This window comes from Lepeophtheirus salmonis, chromosome 7, assembly GCF_016086655.4.
Source record: "Lepeophtheirus salmonis chromosome 7, UVic_Lsal_1.4, whole genome shotgun sequence".
Classification (NCBI taxonomy): domain Eukaryota; kingdom Metazoa; phylum Arthropoda; class Copepoda; order Siphonostomatoida; family Caligidae; genus Lepeophtheirus; species Lepeophtheirus salmonis.
Genome location: NC_052137.2, coordinates 39,830,953 through 39,847,644, shown reverse-complemented (window position 1 = coordinate 39,847,644; position 16,692 = coordinate 39,830,953). Strand labels below are relative to the sequence as shown.

Below are 16,692 nucleotides of genomic sequence, written 5' to 3'. Positions count from 1 at the left end.
AATTTTGGGGGTTTTCAAAAAAAAATATATATTTATATATATAGAAAAATATCACTCAAATTCTAGCTCCTAAAACTTCTTATATAAGATCATTCAATGCATCAAATTAAGCTAATAAGTATTCTGCTTTTTTAGCACTCTGTTCAATTTATTTTTTTAACCTTCAGCTATTTTTAGCGATTTTCAAGTAAAAAAAAGGAGTTACATGCTACATGCAGAGGATTAGTCCGCTCAAGAAATCCTAAAGGCGTTCTCCTCAATTTAATGTGAGCACCACTCCTTTTTTTCGATTGTATAGGAGCATTTGAATTTGACAACTCTTTATAATTGATATAAATGCCTGAAATTTATATCTATTATTTATTTTAAAAAATGAAAAGAAATAAGGTACAAGAATAAATACAAAATCAAGCTCTTAAATAACATTTAAAATTAAAAAGTCCATTAAACCAATGTTTTAACTAATAAATATTTGATTAATTGACAAAAGTAAGTTTTTTTTCAAAGTTTTCATCTTTTAAAATCCGACATCTATCCTTAAATAATTGAACACCTTTAGAAAAGGATATCTCAAAGAAAGCTGAGGACAGGAGTGTATAAATCGGAAGGTAACATTTGTGCTTGATTAAATCTAACCATGTCAATTCTTCAGATTATTTTAAATATAAATTGATATAATTCACATTACAAAATACAAATCAGGTAATGTTAAGTGCTAATGGGAAGTGGTTGCACTATCCTCCAGCTAAGCCTGATAATTAGTTTGAGATTGAACACAGGGCTCTCAAGTTTTTGAACTTCTGGTTGCGTGAGATTTTGAGATCTTATGTCAATTTACTACATAAAAATATAAGAAAATCGTATTTCATTTGCGAAAATTTGTTTTAAAAAAAAAAAAAAATCACAATTTATTTTCCTGCGTAATCTCCACACACGAAGGAGATGAAGTTATCTCTGAAGGAACTGATGTCTGAATCTTCCTAGAGCGCCTAGCTACATGAGAGGTAAAAGATTCTAGCTTATCTTTTGACATTACTTCAGCCGTCTTTTCTTGCAATCTTTAAAATTATTCTTTACCTTTCCATTTTTTTGATGTTTTCTCATAAGAGGTAGAAACAGAAAAAATAATACAAATTTGTATAAATATCGTTCTCCTAAAATGTTGAAGGCACTCCCTCTCTCGGTTGTTATCCAAAATAATGAGCGCTCAATTAATTCTTTGGCTAGATGTAAGGCTGAATTGGTAGGTGGAGCTCTACTCTTATATATTTATAAGCTTAGTGGAATGAAATTGTACGGCTGATAATAAATTTATATTTTAGAAATAATCATGTGTTTGAGACGAATGTACATCCAAGTGGTAGACTTTTATGAAGTGAATTTATAAATTAGTTTTGATTCTTTTAAATCAAATAGGGTTTTAGGAATTAGGAATTATGCTTCTATGTAGTTGTACGGTTGATTGATACAAAAGGTATTACAGTAAGTTAATTTTATATGTTAAGATTTATACACATTTGGTAGAAGGCAAATTCTCACAAAAAAAAATTAAAAAAAAATTGAAAATTCTCAGCTGATTGTTAAGACATTAAATTATGAACAAAATAGAAAAAAGAGTACACACATTCACCGTTTTTCTTGTCTAATCAGTAAACTTAGTTTTTTCTTTACATTTATACCTTCTTTAACTGTCCAATGTCCATACATATATCTGTTACATTTCTCCCTTCCCCGATTTACTTTTTTCTTTGTATAAAATATTGCTTTTTTCTTCAATATAAAATAAAACAGGGAAATTCTTTTTATTATTTAATTCATCATTATAAAATTGACAATTATTTGTTTTTTTTAAATGCACTTTTACAAAAAACAGTCATTTTTAGTATCAAAATTTAGGTAAGAGTCAAAATTAATAGAAATACAAGGTTATATCATAACACCTATTAACTTCCACTACGCTATAAATATTGACGTCATAGTAGATGAGTGCTTTCGTCTTTTGTCAAAATCTGTTTTTCCTGCACAACAGTCTGTACGATATATTAAATTGAAAATTCTAGCAATGGTGACGTCATAGACTATAAGTGGTTGCGTTTTTTGTCAAAGTCTGCCTGTCTTGCCCAACAGTCGGTACTATAGATCAGATTGAAAGTTCTAGCAAGCCCGATTACATGCTGGTCTAACCTTGTATTTCTATTAACCTTGGGTAAGAGTATTTAGATAAAGATAGGATATCAACCCGTTTTCTGACGCTCCAAACTGTCTGGATGCTGAGAGGGATCATGTTCATAATGTTGATGAAACTAGCGCGGACAAGAACAGCAACTTCCTTTCTCTTGGCTACCATTTTCCACTTAAAATATTGACACGGGCTTACCTCGCCAACACAAAAATACCCCATATATTTTGTTGTCAGTTGTCGATTCCCTTTTCTCCCTTGATACGTCATGGCTATTTCATAATTTATTCTTTTTCATAAATACACGAAGATATAAGTTATTCTATAGTTATGCTTCGTTTCCAAAAGAACAGGATCCCTCGTCGTTTATTTAATTTATTTTAAAAATGGTGAAGAAATAATATGACAGTAATAGCTATAAATAGCAGTTGGTATGATCAACTACCAAATGATTTTGGGCCTTTTTTCTGTTTCTTTTTAGAGGAAAGGTTGTGTGATACAATAAAAATAACGACGTGTTGAATCTACCATTAACAACTGACCTCACTTCATAAACTATCGTGCCAAAAAGTTCGAGCCGGATATTTACAAAAAAAGAAATGCCTAAGAGCCCTCTTCAATTTTCATTTTAATAACATTAAAAGACTTTTTGAACTCCGGATATTCTTCCAAACATTTTACACAAAAATGTTTGGATGTAGTTCTACGGGATAATAGTTGAACAAATCTTAAGTAACAATCTTATACTTCCTATAAATAAAAGAGTTCTACTTTTAATTTTTTTTAAATTCACAAAGTATATTCTATAATTGTGCGTGTCGTGTTTAAACTGTGGATGGCAAAATTATCAAGAGGAAAAATTTATATTCAGTACAAATATATCATATCAGTGGGAATGGAGTAACAAATTTAGGGCGTAGAAATTTCTATAAAATTGACTAAATATTTACTATTTCGCAATCCACCTTGTTTCTTGGCATAATATTTATGATCACAAACTCTTTTGAAAACTCCATTTCATATATGTGGGTGCATTTATATGAATTGATGACTCATTATATGGCTAACCTTAATTATATTAGAGTATCATTAGAGACGTTGGATGAAAAATAAATATTCAAATTAGATTTAGTTTGATGATACATGTCTCTCATGAATATTCTGTCATCTTTTTTTAATGCATTTAAAAGGTTATTCCATCCACGCTCCATCCAATCTGGCCTATAATGATGAATAGGATTCCATTGTAATGCATAATATTTTGCCAGTTCATCAATGGCTCGAACGCTCATAAAATTCTCTGTTATTGATAAATTTTCATCTAAATTAATAACAGCATGGGGCATATTGTGAGGAACATAAATTGTTTCTCCTGGTCCTTGAATAGTCTCTATAATTTTTTGTCCGTACCATTTTTTCCTTCTTAATTGTGGAACTGCTTCTGTGTACCAAGCAGATGAGAAAAATTCTTCATAATTGCTTGAGCAAGACTTTTCACATTCGTACGCGGAAAAAGGAGTGTCATTCGGAAGTAATACCCAGTACTATATTTAAAAAAAGTTAAATAGAGTCAAAGCACAATAAATCAAAAAAGTCAAAATGTTTAAGTAGAATATTTTTACTTTCCTTATGGCCATATAATAAGGAATTCCATGCATCTGTTAGGTCTGGATCCTGATGTAAATTTGTTCCAGAACCTGCACATCCCATTATTACCCAAGAATAATCTGTATGTAATCTTATTGCATGCTTATATAAATCTTTTGGTATTGGCTTTGGTGTAGACCAATCTCTATAGAGGTCCGTCTTTGCTTCTGGCATATTCCTTAAACTGTAAGGGAGTCCAACCTTTTCAAATACTCTAAATGATATATTCTTATTTTTTATTATTTCTATCACATCTTGGCCCAACATTTGAGACTTATCAATGGACTCTTCATGGTTATCTTCCTCCATCCTACCAAATTCTTCTTCATCGAACCATTTTAGCTTCTCTTCTGCTTCATTAAAATTTTCAATCATATCTTTAAAGCCTGTTGTCCAATATTTTTTTTCTTCTTTAGGATAACGACTTAATAATCCTCTAATTGTCCATGTTTTCTGAGCTTTCCAATCTTTTGTACAATTAACCAGCATAACAGCCTTTCTTTTTAAAACATACTCCTTTTCAAATTCAGTCATTGTAATTGAATTACAATCTATTCTTTCTAGTGTATCATTGATTTTTGTAAGATGCTCAGGAGCCTTAAGAATAGTGTTCTTCTCTTGAACACAACATTGTTCAAATTTCATAAAGTCCAGCTGAGATTGTCCTAAGAGATGCGGTTCAGTAACAAGATTGATGAGCAGTATTCCATTGGATTGATTTTGGGATCGATTGATGGTATCCAAGTCAATATATGAGAATGTTTTAAGAACATTCTCATTGCTGTCAATAAGAACTCCTGCACAGTACTGGCTCACAGTACAGTCTTTCAACGTTTCTACATGGTGCGGCGATTCATATGATTGATTCCCTGGAACTCCAATAATCCTTCCAAAGTTTTTAAATGAGCAATAAGATACCCATGTTAAAAAAATCCGGGTTAACCATGACACTAAATATATAATGTAAGTTTATATAGAGCATTGATTAATAACATATTTGAATTATAAACTGATGGCAAAGAATCAAATACAGTTGATAAATTAATTGAGTTATAAAAAATATTAATTTTTGTCATGAAATTTGTACTTGCTTCACTATTAAAAAAGAGGTGTTAAAGGACTATACAACATTTGAAAAATTAACCTCTGAACAAATCTAAAGAAGAACATTTTGTAATCTCTGGGATGTCCATGATTGTTTCCTGGTAGAAGGCCTCTATAAGTAAATCCTGCACATTCAGGATCTAAATTGCAAATATCAACTGCTTCATCCGCTTTCATAAATCCATTCAACTTATTATATTCATAAAGACCTTCTGGAATTCTACCCAATTGAAATCCATGCATCCATGAACTGTCCACATTCTGTACTACTATTAGTGACAATATTGAAGCATAAAATATCACCGATTCCATCTTGTTAACTAAAAAAAAAAGACTGACATGATTTAAAACAAAACATAAAAACATTTCTATTTTTCGCGCAATTTATTTAAGCATCATGCTCCTATCAATGTTATATCATGTATGTTTTTAGAAAGTTAAAGTCCATGATATCCTTGCACTGTTAACAAACGGAAGAAATTGATCGCTCTCACTTTAAAGTTTAATGGCTTTAAAGTAATATCATTCAAGTGCTAAAAAAAAGCTTTAAACATTATTATATTTAAAATAATAATTGTTGAGTAATTCATTGTATATTTTTTCTAACACAGGAAATGATCAGAATTATTGTTTTCTCAGAACTTATTTATTCGGTTGAGTACATTCTCAGGACTGGTCTTTCTGAATGTCAGTACGAGAACTGATTAAATAAAGAAGAAATAAAGTTGAGGGACGTCATCAAAGATGGAACCTTACTCGTTTTAGGACTGAAACAGAAATTGACGGAAGTGTAGTCTTCAGTCCTAAATCTGGGCGTCAGCAGGATTACATATATATATTTGGTGGAGGGCTTGGTTTTGGAATTTTCTTGAAAAAAAAATTGAAAAATTAAATTTTGTGTAAAAAAAATTATAATATTAAATTTTTTGAAAAAAAAATTCAAAAATCCACAGCTATTCTCAAAAAGTAAAATTTTTGAAAAAAAAATTATTAATTCATATTTATTCGCAAAAAATTTCTAAAATTAAATTTCAAATATAAAATTTGGAACGGTTCAAGGACTGATTTCCTAATCAGTTTTTCTTTTTTAACCGGTCCAATCTTTTTTAACATTCAATGGTCCTAAGGACCGAGGAGTTGGTCCTTCAGTCCTATCTATACTTATATATTCTTTGCTCTTAGCCAGGATTAAATATAATAAAAAACGGAGAATGAAAGAACGTAGAAAATAATGAGTTCTATCCACAAATCTCCTTCTTCAAATTTCTATTATTTTCTCTCTTTGAAAATTTTTTATGATAGAACTTCCCCAAATGAAATGATGCAGTTAGTAACTTCGTTATTTCATCTGTTGTAGTTGAACTGACAAATTTTATTAGGACTACCGTCTTTTATTTTTTTTAGACCGATCCAATAATACTCGCCTGCAATAATATCCAAATGATCAAAAATATTATTGTCTTGCAGTAGGCCAGTAAAGTTATTTATGAGTCAAAAAAAGTATTTTTATGAATTATTTTAGAGTGAAAAAAAAAAAAAAATTATAGCCAGATCATCAATGGGTTAACATTATAAAGTTGAAAATATCCTCAATTACCCCATGTATCATATTTAATTTCACACTTAAAAAAATGCTCACTGCCCGATTTTTGATAGGGATTTTTACAAAAATGAGGTTGGATCATATTCTAATAATATTTGCAATTGTTTTTATTCATAAATATTGGGTAGGTGTATCTAAAAAGACGACAAAATGGAAGGCAAACTAATTCTTGTGCTGAAAATTATCACGCACCAGCAGAACGCAACCGAGATTGCCAATGACATTAGGATCAGTCAAACGCTTGTGCATTGAATTAAAAAGCAATTTCGAAACCCAAGGCACAGTCCTCAGAATGTCTGAGTATGGTTGGAAATAAAACTAACACCAAAAGCCATGATTATGCTTGTCAAAAACAGCCTTGCTACAAATCTGGATATATGATTCGCTGTATGACCAAGAAGATAACTGTGAGTGAGATACGCTCAGAAGGATTATTAAAAATAACTTGGGAGCAAAATCAAAAGCAAGAAGTGCCAAGCTTCTTTGAAATGTTTCCAAGAACATGTGGCCTCCTAGATCCTCTGATCTTAATCCTTTGGATTGTTCCATTTAGGCAAAGGTCGAGGGAACCACCTGCAAGAAGTATCACAGCTCTGTGAGATCTTTGGAGTCTTCAATCACGGCTGTATGGGCTATCTTGACAGAAGACTACATCTGTCAGATCTGTGCGGTCTTCAGGAAGAGGGTGAAGATCGCCCCTAAGGATGAAGGAGGTCATATTGAATAAAAAATGTCGATTTTAGTTATGATTAAATGGAAAAAAACGTGTGGGATATGCCACGTTTTAATAGATGAAATGTTAAATGATCGTATCAATTAGTGGTTAGTAATTAAATGTAATTTTACTCTCCGTCATTTATGAGCACACGCATAATTGATTCCTTTGTACTTAGATGTTACCTCTTCCAGAATTAAATAATTATGAAAACAACTTTGGAAAATAAAACATTGTTTAGATCCACTACTAGCAAAAATCTCACATGCGTTTTAGGTCATATTTTACAAATTTCTAATTACTTGTTTTATATAATTTTTATCCTCCCCCCTCTGCTTACGCCTACACCTACTATTAACCCCTTCTTCCCCGTCGAATAGTCCCTTCTCTAGCCTTATGCTTTCACCATTGTTATGTAATAGGTGTAAAAAAGAGAAGTACATTATTTTTACACAATATGGCTTTAGAAATGTGTATCTCGCGTTGTAAAAGTGCGATCGTTTTACACTAGATGGTGTTCGAAAGATAGGGGTTTGTACTAAAAACCTTATTTATCCAGTTTTAGTGATAGTTTGACTCAGTATTGTTTGAATGGGCTTCAAAGATGGACTCAAAAAGGAAAAAATAGGCCATATTTGAAAGATCAAAACGCAGGCCCGGTAGCTGAAAATGTGTGAATAGTGTTTATGGTCCTGATATTACCTTTTTAAAATTGAATTTTTGAAAAAATAATTACATTTTTTTAGCAAAGAAGAATTTCTGATTTTCAAATGACCTTTTTTTGTAGAAAATAAAAGATTTTTTTAATATTATTTTATAAAGACTCTTTATAGAAAAGGCCAAGTCTCATTTGGTTTTTTTATCATTTAGGTCAATATTTCGTTTGTTGACGATTTTTAAAGAAAAAATTATTTATATTTTATAAAAAAAGGTCAATAATTTAATTTAAATTTATTTTCCTGTATATATTTACTAATTCGTTCCAATGCGGGGTCCTATTAAAAGCGTGTCAGGGAAAAGTTCCCCCAGTTCCCTGTTTTTCTTGAAAAGGTCTTGATCAGCTCTAATATTCATTTTAGAACTTCGTAAAATGTACCGATTAAGTATTCGTTTATTTTTATATATCGGTTGCCAATCAAAGGATATAAATCCATGAAAGGATATTACATGTCAAATAAAAACACTTAAGTTATTGCCAAACCTTAGGGCTGTTTTTATAAAGGCAGGTGATTAATTATTTTTTTCTTCGCCTTATACAGTTTTAGTCGATTATTTGACTAATTCTAATAGTTAATTAAAATTGAATGAAGTATTAGTAGACATTATTCTATTACAATTACTCCATCTTACCTAGAAATCGTTTTTGAAATCTATATACATTAGTGAGTATCCTTTTTTTGACATAATAATTAACTGGAGTTAATAGTAAGCCCCTAAATTCAGTGAATAGCGGTCTTGTGGACCTAGCGGTTCCAGTTCATCAACCGCTAGAACCGGAACCAACAAAGTCGAACTGAGACCGCTATATATTGCTTATCGGTTTCGGTTCTTGTGCTTTTGTTCCTATATAGAATATATAAAGAAAATTAAAAATATATCATAAAAAATAAATTAGCTTTATTCAATAAGTGTATTTTCTAACCTTTTTTTTCCTTCAAATTGCAGAGTTTTCCAAGGATTTTTTTTACGTCACCAGGGTGATACAATTGTATCTGAGTTCCAAATACCTAAGGGCTTTTTATGGATATGGAAAAGTGGTTTTAGGGACCAGACTTTGTAAACATAAGAGGGAAGGGGTGGGGTAGATTATGCATCCAGGTCTGCTACTAAGCTTGTCAGAGCTTTATAATATGATACATATACTATTTCTTAAGGCAGGGTTTTCCAAATTTCACTATGCCCAGCTCCCCCTACACTTGTACATTTTAAACTAGGCCTCCCTTTAAAGGAGTTTTAGGGCCCCCTCTGAGTATCATGTATCAACGACCTGGCTCGTGGATATATAATAATTTCCAGGGACGGAATTGTCTAGCGACGCTCCTCGTTTTATGTGCCTATTACCAAATGGAGACTGTTTAAAAAAGAACTGAAACCAATAAAGCTGAAACGAGACTGGGACCGATATTACCCCTGAACCGGGCACAACCTTGCATGACAAATAGTTGACATAGAACTTAAATAAAGTCTTGTATCTTAACAACATTAGATTTTGGTAGCAACAATATATAATTTGGGATTATTGTAATCAAAGTACTTATGACTTTTAACGAATTTTTGGTACTAAGAATGTACTAATTAGTTTTGATGAGGTTGAGTGGCATAAACAGAATATCGTCATTTATAGCAACGTATATACCTTAAATTGAAAAAATGGAAATATACAAAACAGAAGAACGACTCAAAAGTAAACAAATTAGTTCAATTCACCAATTTCTGATTAAAATGGTAAAATTTGTGAATGATTCCAACAAAATACATTTTTACAAGAATAAAAAGTTGGTTTTATTCTTCAGGATGTTTTAGGAGCATACTAAAAATTTCCAGCCATGAAATTGATTCTAAGCTGATTTGAAGCAATTTTATAAAATTTGGGGTACCGAAAATCCCAGTTTATAATGAAGGATTAATTTTCTTTCTTTCTCGAGGACTGACCGAGACGCAAATCTACGCACATTGAGTTCAACAGAATAATTTATCCCGAGTAATTTGCACATAAAGATAAGTCGTTCCATTATAGTATTTATTCTTAATTAGATCTGTAGAACGTAAAAATTGTAATGCACATTGATCTAAATATTTGATGTTGTTTTATTTCAGATTGAGAAAAATTTAAATCTAAATATATAGGGTTCATTCATAACAATCATAATGTAAAAATTGTCGAAAAAGAGGGGTTTTCAGTGTCTACAGAAATCGTTCTCTTAACAATGAATAGAGTCATAAAAATATGACATGTCGGTATTTAAAAAAAATCAACCAAAAATTAAAATGGTAACCCTGACAATTTGAAGAATGTTTGAGAGAAGGGAATCTTAGCTGTTCTTTTTCAGCTGTTCTATTAAATTAGCTAAAAATAGCTATGAGAGGGTAAGGAAGGAAATATATACAAACCCAAGGCTTGGGATTCACTATTTTTTTTTAAATGCCACAATTATATTTTTAAATTTTAAAAATTAAATTTTTCTGGAAAAACTTAAAAATATTAAATATTTTTGAAAATAATTCCAAATATCAATTTTTTTGAAATTTTTTCGAAAGTCTATAACTATTCTCAAAAAATTTTAAAAATCCACAGCTGTTCAAAAAAAAAGAAATTTGGAAAAAAAAATTGGGAAAAATATTTCAAATATGAAATTTTTAGGAAAAAAAAAATAAAAATCAATAGATATTCACAAAAAATTAAAGTTTTAGGAAAAAAATCCATAGCCATTTACAAAAACGAATCCAAATATAAAAATTTTTGAAAAAAAGAAATAAAAAATCAATAGCTTTTCAAAGAAAAATAAAAAATCAATAGCTTTTCAAATAAAAATAAAAAATCAATATCTTTTCAAATAAAAATAAAAAATGAATAGCTTTTCAAAGAAAAATAAAAAATGAATAGCTTTTCAAAGAAAAAGAAAAATTTTAGAAAAAAAATTGAAAAATTCAATTAAATTTCAAACAAAATTTTTTTTTACATCCCCTCCAGCTCACCTGCTGTCGACGTCCCTACAAATCTCACTCCTTATCAAGTCAATTCATAAACAATATGTCCGATGCCTATCTTAATTTCTACTCCAATTCCAGTATGTACCGTCATTCATAAGTAAACGTACTTTATACAAAGTTGTTTTCTCCTCAGGAATTAAATAATAATGTGAAGAGGTTTGTAAAATAAAAAAGACTACTCAGGTTGCAACTAAAAAAGTCTAACGCTTGTCTATGGTCATATATTTTACAACTTGTTGGTTAATCGATGTTAAGAACGATAAGAATTTTTTTTTGGTGATTAAAACAAATTAAAATCCCAATTAATTTATAAAGGAAGTAAACGAAAATGAATGAAAAAAAAGTCGTAAAAAGATACCCTTAAGTATGTAACTACTAAATCATCTTATTAAGAAAGCAAAGTTTATCTGTATGCATGAAAAACAGTCTCAGGGTGCTCTATATATATTACCCCCTGATGCATATCCTAAACATATTTTTATCTACGAAATAACAATGTATTTGTATTAATAAACTATTGCAGGGGTGTGCATGCAGCATCGAGTGTATATACAGGCTGCACTGTATATAGTGCTCCCCGATGTATACCGTATACATATTTTTGATTTAAGAAATAACAATGTAGTCGTATTAATGACTAATTGTAGGTGTGTGGATATAACCAGGGAGAACTATTTCGGCTCAATTTTGTTATTGCTCGCTGATGTATCATAATTCATATACATTTACAATATATTTTAAAAACTTAATAAAATATAAGTGTTGACATGTAAAAATGAATAAATTATCGCAGTCATTTTGTGTGTTGCATAGGGAGAGAACTGGTTTGTTTATTTATTTAGTGAGGGCTCTAGAGACTAAAGTACTCATCATATTAATTTTTTTCTCTCAAACTCTTATTATTAGGTTTAGTTCATATATATTTTTTTTTTTCAAATTTTAGATTTGAAAAAGCTAATTAACTTTATTTGATGGGGTTTTACCTGTTGTTTTTTGTGAGTCCAATATCTCTAATATTTCTATTTATTCGATGAGACCGGTTTAATTTCAATTTTTTGACCTTCTTCGCAAGATTTACATATTTTTTTACAGCTTCACAATTCAATATAATACTGCACTTTAATATTTTTTTCCAGTGGTAAGATTTAATGGCACCAAGAATAGAAAAGAAAAAAAATTAGCTGATTTTTTTTTTTTGTACCTATTAGCTAATAGTCAACATCAAATTAAAAAATAATTAATTCAAAATTGATAATGACTATTCATAATAAACATAAATTATATTACATTATCATATTCATGTATAATATTTTAATATATCATAAATTACTTATTTAAAAGAATTCAATTTTAAAACAAATTATTAAGAGATTATTTATTGCATTCTCCATTTAGTATTGAAATAAACTAAATATTATTAATAATGGAAAATATGAATATGAAACAAGAAATTATTACATTTAATAACTATATTTGTGGTGCGTGAGTTCTTTGAATGATCAACTTGAGTCCAAATATTTATTTGTATTATGATGTGTACGTTTTTATTATTATTTTTTTTTAATTTTATTAAAAAAGTTATTATATAATAATGTTATTAGAAATACAAACTTAGAACATCATATAATCGGGCTTGCTACAATTTTCAATTTTTTGTACTTTACCGACTGCTGGGCAAGAAAGGCAGGTTTAACGTAATAAGTTATAACAGCGGTACTCAAACAATAACAGTTAAGGAAGACGATATAAAGCACTCTTGGTAACAGTTATACTCTTCGACGTCACTATTAAAAAGCGTGGTGGAAGTCAAAATTTGTTGGAAAAAGGTTATAGTTTAACTTTTATTTATGTTAACCTTTGTACAAAATAAAAAGCAACTCAAAGTAATTAGTATCATTCTCATATATGTATAAATCTGAGATGTCTGTGGAGTTACGAAAAAAAAACTACATATTTATTTAACTGTAATAAATATTAGGATAAAATATATAATTTTCAATATGGCTAAAAGAATCAAGCAATTGTAAACATTAATTAATTATGGAAGTGATAAATCTTCCTCCATTTGATGTACATGCCTTTCATAGTCTGTTACGGTCCTTTAGTTGTTTTTTTTCTTTCTTGCCATTTCCAAAATTAAGGTGGGTACCAGGAAGTTATGATGGGGGAATTAGCAACGTATATGCACTAACACTATTACATAATTAATTAGAGAAACACGTCCTATAATAAAAAAATGGTTGCGAAAATGAAATATACAATCCTTATCCATCATAAGCTCCATTAATAATCTTAGTGAAAATTATAATTTTAATTACAAATTATTGATTTTATGATGGGAGGAAATTTTATTTTCACGGTAGCTCTCCTAGGTCCATTTGTGTATTCAATCAGATACATGTATCATGAAATTAAATTTATATATAATAAACTTTTGAGTTAGGTATACTTCATAATTCATTAAAGATTGAAAACATATTTTAAAAATAAGTTTTTTTCTCCATTAATTAACAGGTATATTCTAAAATGTAGTTTAGTTATTAATCAAATACCTATAGCAATTTTTAACTATCCATCGTAGTATCAAATATAACAGTATACAATTACCAATATTAATTACAACTACATATTTCTTATAAAAATATTTATACACATATTGATAAAGCAATCCATATACGTTAATTAAGTTTAAAGTCTTGCTCAGACCATTACATATTTAAGGGATCAGGTGTAATATGGTTGATCTGGGACACATGAAATTTTGTCAAATAAACATTTTAACTTGAACCACACATGATAATTATTTTTTTAATTTTTAATTATGTATACAAAAAAAAGATAAGTTTTGTAGTTTATACTTCAACGACAATAAATAGGTATTATATCAATTAAAAGAATAATAATTAATCAAACAATATAATTTAAAATATAATCATCTACAATTACCTATTTAATAAAAAAATTGTCCATAAATTCATTGAGTAACTAAATTGATAAGTTTGCTTAGAAAAAAAGTTTCTTTTCAGTTTTTTTATTTATTTTTTATTTTTTGTTGTTTAGATTCAAACGTCAATATCTAACTATTAAATCAATAGAAAAATAATAATTAATCAATCAATGTAATAGCACATTAGACGAAAAAAAAGTTAAAGAATTTATTGAGTGATCCACCATTTTATCTTATTGAAACCTTGAAAATATTTAAGCATTTACTCAGACCTATGTAAGGGATCAGCAGTAATATGCTTGATCTCAGGTATATGAAATTTCGTCAGATGATAGTTAAAACGCTTCTACTTACTCCAAAGTTTTTAAAGTCTGGATATCTTAAAAAATGACATAAATATTTACTAAATCATAGAAAAATAGCCAAAATTCTTCTCCTCCTTCCGAAAAAAAAACAAAAAACAGGCGTGCGATAATATTTCACATACTTAACGTTTTGTTCTTTTTTCTTGAGGAGAGAACACATATGAATTGATATAAGGACGTATTGTGTAGTTACGTGTGAGTGTGTTCATGAAAAACGTAGAGTAAAACTGAGGATTTTTCTATAATATTAAAGCAAAATTTTCTTTTAGCCGACGCCTAATTATTCTACAATGCCGGATACTCCTGCAAATAGAGGATATAATCATTTAGAGGCCCCCATGGCCACAGCTGTGAGTGTCTTCGTTAGTGAACATATAAAAAAGAGAAACCTCAGAAATCAATTCTATTTAATTACATGATAAACAGTTGATCGATCAAACTAATTACATCATTTAAATTTCTATCATTTTTTAACTATTCCATACGTTTTCTACTCAATCAATTAAAATGCTAAAATACTTGTATAGCTATAGAACATTCATCAAAAATAAAATCTTATTTTAAAAACATGTGTTCGGTGTTTCAACATGATGTATTTTGTTACTTTTATAGTAAAAACATTAAATTTTGTATTGAGTATTCATTACTTTATGCAGATTAGTACAAATAAGGTTTTTTTGTTTTTTTAACGTGCCTGAATTGGTTAGATGAAGTCCATAAACATTAAGTAATTTTTTTTTCTCTAGAAATGACCGGGCGTGAACCTACGTACATTGGGTCCAAGAGAACAATTTTTGTGAGCACGTTGTCTATGACCTACGTCGATTCCACTGTTTTTAAAGAGGTTGCGTGTATTTTATAAAGCAATAGCTACTATAATATTGTAGCTACCTTTATAAAACTCAGTCATAGTGTATGAGTGGTTGTGGGTGTTGTAAAAATCTGTTTTTCTTGCCCAGCAGTCAGTACGATACATTGAATTGAAAATCTTAGCAATAGTGACATCATAGAGTATGATTAGTTGTGTATTTTGGCAAAATCTGTGTGTCTTGCCCAGCAGTCGGCTCCAATATTATTCTTTACCTTGGTCTTTTGTGAAATTTTTATAAATCTATATCGATGGTGTAGTAACGGAATTTGTTTGAAAAAAAAATTGAAAAATTAAATGTATTGGAATATTTAGTTGAATTGCAGATTTTAAAATAACTCATATTATCATCTGGATATAATTAGATTGACCAATCGTTCCCTTTTCTCCGGACATATCCTCTTTTTTTCCGGGTAGTTTATAAAAAATTAAGATATTTTTAATTAATGACAAAGAGCACATGATAAAAATTGTGATATAAATAGAAAATAAATTCAAATTAATTAATGACATAAGTCCAAAATAGGATTTGCGTTAAACCATTTACCATAGGACATCAGTAAAAAATTTTAAATATTTTTTAACAAGTGGATTTGGTCGTAAAAAAGGTACCCCAGTCTTTTTTTATTATTATTCCTGTTAATAAACTTGACTATGAGAAAAATCCAGTTCTATTCAGTTACACCAATATATTCACGTCTTGCAGCAGACCAACAATCTGTTGTCTAACAGGAACAGTCAATTTGGACCAATGTATGTATAAATCAGAAGATTACATTTGTGCACAATTAGATCTAACGGCAATTCTTCCAAATATTCAAATTACTTTTAATGGCAATTATTAAATTGATAAAATTCACATTACCACACGCAAATCAGACAATATTAAGTGCTAATGGGTATTGGTTCCCAAACAGTGTGTCTTGAGACAAGCTTAAGTGTGCCGTACGATTTGTGACTACCTGCACATTATTTCCGATAGCTTATAATAATCCAAATAATTGGTTTAATAAAAATAAGTGTGTGAAGAAATTTTTATCTGTTTTTTGGTGTCCCTTGGAATAGTTCCTTATTCTTTAACTCGAAAATTTTTAATGTTATCTCATAAGAGATAGTAGAAACAGAAAATGTACTACGTCTTATCTATATAAATGAGAGGAAATTCGAGCGATTTTAAAATGACAAGTATGCGAGGGCTCATTTAAAATGGCAAGTGCGCTCCCGCTCCTTTATTTAAAACAATGAACGCGCTCCGTTCTCGCCCAAGGGTTTTGAGCGGCACTTACTTATGCATTGCATGCAGGCATACAAACATTGCTCAATTAATATATATTTTGTCCCTGGTTCCAAAGTCATTAAATACTGAGGTTTCAATAGTATGTATGGATATAAATTTTGGAGCATAATTGTTCCTACAGACAAAAAAAAATAAATGCGTTTTAAAGTAATAAACATTACATATTTAAAACAAAAATTCTATAGAAACCCAAATTTTAACCAAAAATCAACAATAACGACCTGTTAACCTCATTTATTCATATATATTAAGGCAA

The 16,692-nt window shown here is 29.5% G+C and overlaps 1 protein-coding gene across 4 annotated transcripts; it reads right to left on the bottom strand.

Annotated features, from left to right (window-relative positions):
* Positions 1-2,950: 2,950 nt before the first annotated feature.
* Positions 2,951-12,187, bottom strand: LOC121121399 (uncharacterized). Of its 4 annotated transcripts, XM_071889862.1 has the most exons (5): positions 11,943-12,187; positions 8,891-8,982; positions 8,599-8,811; positions 4,971-5,250; positions 2,951-4,776 (listed from the first exon to the last, which is right to left on the bottom strand). In XM_071889862.1, the coding sequence occupies exons 4-5, from the start codon at positions 5,017-5,019 to the stop codon at positions 3,740-3,742; spliced, it is 1,086 nt and encodes a 361-aa protein (XP_071745963.1). In that variant the 5' UTR covers positions 5,020-5,250; positions 8,599-8,811; positions 8,891-8,982; positions 11,943-12,187; the 3' UTR covers positions 2,951-3,739. The 4 variants fall into 4 exon arrangements, with proteins under 4 accessions (XP_071745963.1, XP_071745965.1, XP_071745966.1 ...); XM_071889864.1 differs by lacking the exon at positions 8,891-8,982; XM_071889865.1 differs by lacking the exons at positions 8,599-8,811; positions 8,891-8,982 and having other exon boundaries at positions 4,971-5,264.
* Positions 12,188-16,692: the final 4,505 nt, after the last annotated feature.

What these genes read in the sequence shown, in the direction of transcription:
- LOC121121399 (XM_071889862.1), bottom strand. Translation starts at nt 5,019, where the DNA reads ATGGACATCCCAGAGATTACAAAATGTTCTTCTTTAGATTTGTTCAGA. An exon ending in TTCTTTAGATTTGTTCAGAG is followed by an intron (nt 4,777 to 4,970) that starts GTTAATTTTTCA and finishes TTATATATTTAG; the next exon opens with TGTCATGGTTAACCCGGATT.